At 34.7% G+C, this 4,484-nt stretch overlaps 1 protein-coding gene across 1 annotated transcript; it reads right to left on the bottom strand.

Moving 5' to 3' along the window:
* Nucleotides 1-1,515: 1,515 nt before the first annotated feature.
* LOC133065645 (olfactory receptor 4C11-like) lies at nt 1,516-2,448 on the bottom strand. The gene has a single exon (XM_061156346.1). It carries the CDS (start codon nt 2,446-2,448, stop codon nt 1,516-1,518), a length of 933 nt encoding a protein of 310 aa, XP_061012329.1.
* Nucleotides 2,449-4,484: the final 2,036 nt, after the last annotated feature.

Raw genomic sequence — 4,484 nt, forward strand, 5'->3', positions numbered from 1 at the left:
GTTCTAATGGTTGTTTCTCTTGGAGTCTTTTTGGTTTTCTACATACAGGATGATGTATTATGCAGAGATAATATTACTTTTGTGAATTGGAAGCTCATTGTTTCTTTTCGTTTCCTAATTACTCTGACTTGAACTAGTGTTATATGGATTGAAAGTGGTGAACATGAGCATCTTTGCCTTATTCCTGTTCTTAGAAGAAAAGCTTTCAGATTTTCACCATTGAGTAGGAAGCTACAGTAGGGTTTTATTATAAGGCCTTTTACTATATTAAAGTAAGTTCTTAGATTCCTATTTTGCTGAGATTTTGTATCATAAAATCATGTTGAATTTTGTCATTTTTTTTCCTGCATCTGTTTGGATGATAATAAGATTTTTTTAACCTCCATTCTGTCTTATGCTCTATGTATGATGCCACATATTTCCAATAGAGTATCAAACACTAGTTTTCCCTCTAAAATGTCCCATGCTTGACCTATGCATCCCTTACTAAAACTGCTTAAAATCAAGAAAACCAATGAATATTATTTACTCTTTACACATTTTGCCTTTTCAAGAGAGCAATTTATAATTAGTGAAAATATTGTTTCCAAATTTAAATATCTGTCTTGTATTATCTTATTATTTTATGCTATTAATATTTAAAAATTCACTAACATTATCTGTCTGTCCTCTTCTCTTCTAGCTCACATAATTATATCTTCCTTAATCTGGACCATTTATGCTAGTCATAATAATCCAATACTATGGGCATATTACTAATATTAGTATTATTCAAGAAACTTTAACACAAACCCCAAATTAGAAGGAATTTGATTAGGAACAGAAAGTAGACTTTACAAGATATGAATTCCATTTTGACTATATACCCCAAAGTTAAACCTTTTAAGTTCAAAGACTTAAATCAGAAGGGTGTATTTTCTCATTTTTATGTTCCTCTTCTGGAAGGATTTAGGTAGCACTTGGTAAGAAGATGGAGAAAATTCATTAGAAATGTATGGAAGATAGCCTAGATTCTAAAGTCCCTTTCAACATGGAATTTTTGTAATTATTTGAAACCAATGCTTTTTTTTCTTTTTTTCATTCAGAACGAACTGCTAAGTTAAAGGTTCATAATCAGACATGAATAGAACAAAATGTCTAAGAAGGAAACAACTGAAAGAGGTAAAACCTACCTATGAATATAAACATATAGATAGATATCTAGAAGCAAAGAACACTGGAAGTTACCATGAAAAAGAGCATAAAAGAATGTTAGATCAAAACCAGCATCACACCAGGCAGGAAAGAGTGGAACAGACACAGCAGTGAAAAACATCTAAGGCAATGAACCTGGCATACCTGTGTATATTTGGTGTCATCTCTTCCTCTACATAAAACTGACTAAACTCTACTTAGTGTATGTGTTTACATCATCTATTTTCCTAAGGAAAACTAATATTAATGCCTCCTGATAAGATTATATTGACAACACAGTAAGAGATGATCTTCTCCAAGGACTACTTATAGGTCAGTCATTTATCTTTTGTCATCTGAGATCAGGTTCTTGCTCCATAACATCCTCATGGCATTTTTCACTTCTGCATTCCTTAGGGTATAAATCAGGGGGTTGAGTAAAGGTGTTCCAATTGTATAAAACACAGTTATCATTTTATCCATGGGGAAGGTGGTAGCCGGGCGAGTGTATATAAACATGCAGGGAACAAAGAACAAGATGACCACAATGATGTGGGAGATGCAGGTGGAGAGGGCTTTCCTCCTCCCTTCAGCACTGTGGTTTCTCAGAGAATGCAAGATGATAGCATAGGAGAACATCAGCATGACAAAACTCACTGTACAGATGGCCCCACTGTTGGACACCAAGAGAAGGTTGGTCACATAAGTGTCTGTACAGGCAAGTTGTAACAAAGGCTGCAAGTCACATAAATAATGGTCAATCACATTGGGACCACAGAAAGGTAAGCTTAAGGTTAGAAGAATTTGAGCTGAAGAATGAACACAAGACCCCACCCAGGCCACAGCCACCAACACACCACAGACTTGATGGCTCATGATGTTCGTGTAACGCAGGGGTTTGCAGATGGCCACGTAGCGGTCAACAGCCATGAGGACAAGGATGAAGATCTCCAGGCATCCAAAAAAATGGAATGAAAAGATTTGAACTATGCACTCATTGAAAGAGATAGTGACCTTCTTCAAAAGGGCATCTACAATCATTCTAGGAGCTATGCAAGTGGAGAAGCAGGTATCAGATAAAGATAAGTGGAAAAGGAAGAAGTACATGGGACTCCCAAGTGCCCTACTGGTCTTGATGGTAGTAATAATCAGCAGGTTACCCACTAACGTCCCCAAATAAAAAATCAAGAAAATGACAAACACCATTTTCTTCCTAACAGGATCCTGGGTCAACCCAAGTAGAATAAACTCAGTCACATTATTTTTCATCTGCATGGTTTCATAAAGGAAGAGAAGGGATGAGTGTGAAATGAATTACCTGTAAAAAGTAAAGGCATTAAGTCATGGAGTGACATGTAATGCTATGCAATATTTGAGAAAATGTACATATTCCCCATCAGAGATATTCTAACTGTGGCATCTTAATAATTTTCTTTACCTATTTGTTCTTTAATTTATGATGATTATATCATAGATTATGAATCTTAATAAGCTTATGAACATGATACTTTCAACAACAATCTTCAAATAAAACCCCATGTTAACCTTGGTATGATTCTGATTAGTTGTGTCAATTTTAAGAGTTCTTATTTGGAGATGTGGCTCTGATTTGTACTTTCTCTTTTTTTTTCATATTCAATAAATTTTTTTTCATATCCAATAAAATTCTGCATGGTGTATCAGTTTTCACCTGGGATACATTTGTCTGTCCTTGAAGGTTTATGATATAAATGTCAAGTCATGCAGTCCCTTTATCCCATAAATAAGATCTTATTTGTGCATATATTTATGTTTCATATATTTCTTATGCATTATTAATAATTATTATTCATAAATGTATAACATGGTCTATTTCTTCACTGTATAACCCAATGAAAAGAGCAACAGGTAACAATATAGCATTTAAATAATGTATTGTAAACTTTAAGATTGTTTATCACAATTATTAGTTGACAAATAATGATGGACAGGAATGGATGGTATATCATAATTGGTAATATCTTAATTTTATTTCTATTTTTATTTCTCCAACTTCAGAAGATCTTTATTTAAAGCACTAAGCATCCCTAAACTTACTTTTGGAAATAAACAATCATAGGTTACTGCTCAATATTTCATGTTTTCAAAATTCAAGTTTTAGCTTAAGCATCCTAGATCTGATATGCCACCAGACAACTGGTGTAGGACTTGATATATCATGTTTGCATTCCCAGTAAAGACTGTATTTTCCAGGTTTTGTACCTCCCCAATCCTAGAACAGATTGCAGAAGCAGAAAAAAAAAGGAAATTATATTTTTTAAAAGAGACATAGTAGATAACCCAGTAACTGACTTTATTCAATGTTGAAATGCAATTTTTTTCCGACCAAGTTTTTTTTTTAATATGGAAACATACATTAAAATGGACTAACCCATGACCAAGACTTTTTCTCCAGATCTTTCTTATGATGATGCTAGAAAAGAGATTTCTATGTAAAAATGTTTAAACTGAAATGTTATGTATTTAAATGTAATCTGGAAGATCTATTTATTCTATTGACTTCCTTCCAGAATCACCCATACCTCTAAGATATAGTATTAAAAAGTATGTGTTAGCCAGCCACAAACAATATTAGACTAAACACATAAGTTCCCTTATATATTTTCCTCTTCCTAGACAAGTTTTCTTCTCGTCAATAAACTTTAAATATACACTATCTTCCTCCAAATTATAAACAACTATTTGGAAATTATCTAATGAAGTTATTCAGCTTGGGAAGTCACAGAGGAAAAAACAAAAATCTACCTTTGGGCTATGTGATGGACAATGTTAACAGGTAGGAAGGCCAGAAGTCCCCACGCAGCAGGAGGAAATTGCAAGTGGCAGACATTTTTTTTCTTTTTTTCCCCCCTTCTCTGTTGATGAAGCATGTTCTGCCTAAGATTAATGGTTTCTTTCTTTTCTCAAACCTTGGGCTGATAATGGCTCAACAGACCAGTATTCATGCCAACTGTTTTATGGCCAGGAGATGGCATACCTCATGCCATCCTATCTCAAAAGTGCGTATTGTGGGAGAGGGGTCTGGTGAGACTCCCTCAGCCTTGGGGTGTCTCTCTTATCTGATGAATGCTTTCTAACAGACATAAAACACGTTGCTAAAAACTAGAAAGGGGGCACCCTTTCTGTCCCCTGCTGGTGTCTGTGTCAGAAGCTTCCCCTATCTTTATTATACTTTAATAAAAACTTTGTTACACAGAGACTCCGAGTAATCAAACATCATCTCTGACCCTGGATTGAATTCCTCTCCTCCAGAGGCCATGAGTCCCAGCATA

The sequence above is a fragment of the Dama dama genome, chromosome 11 (assembly GCF_033118175.1).
Source record: "Dama dama isolate Ldn47 chromosome 11, ASM3311817v1, whole genome shotgun sequence".
In the NCBI taxonomy this organism is placed as follows: domain Eukaryota; kingdom Metazoa; phylum Chordata; class Mammalia; order Artiodactyla; family Cervidae; genus Dama; species Dama dama.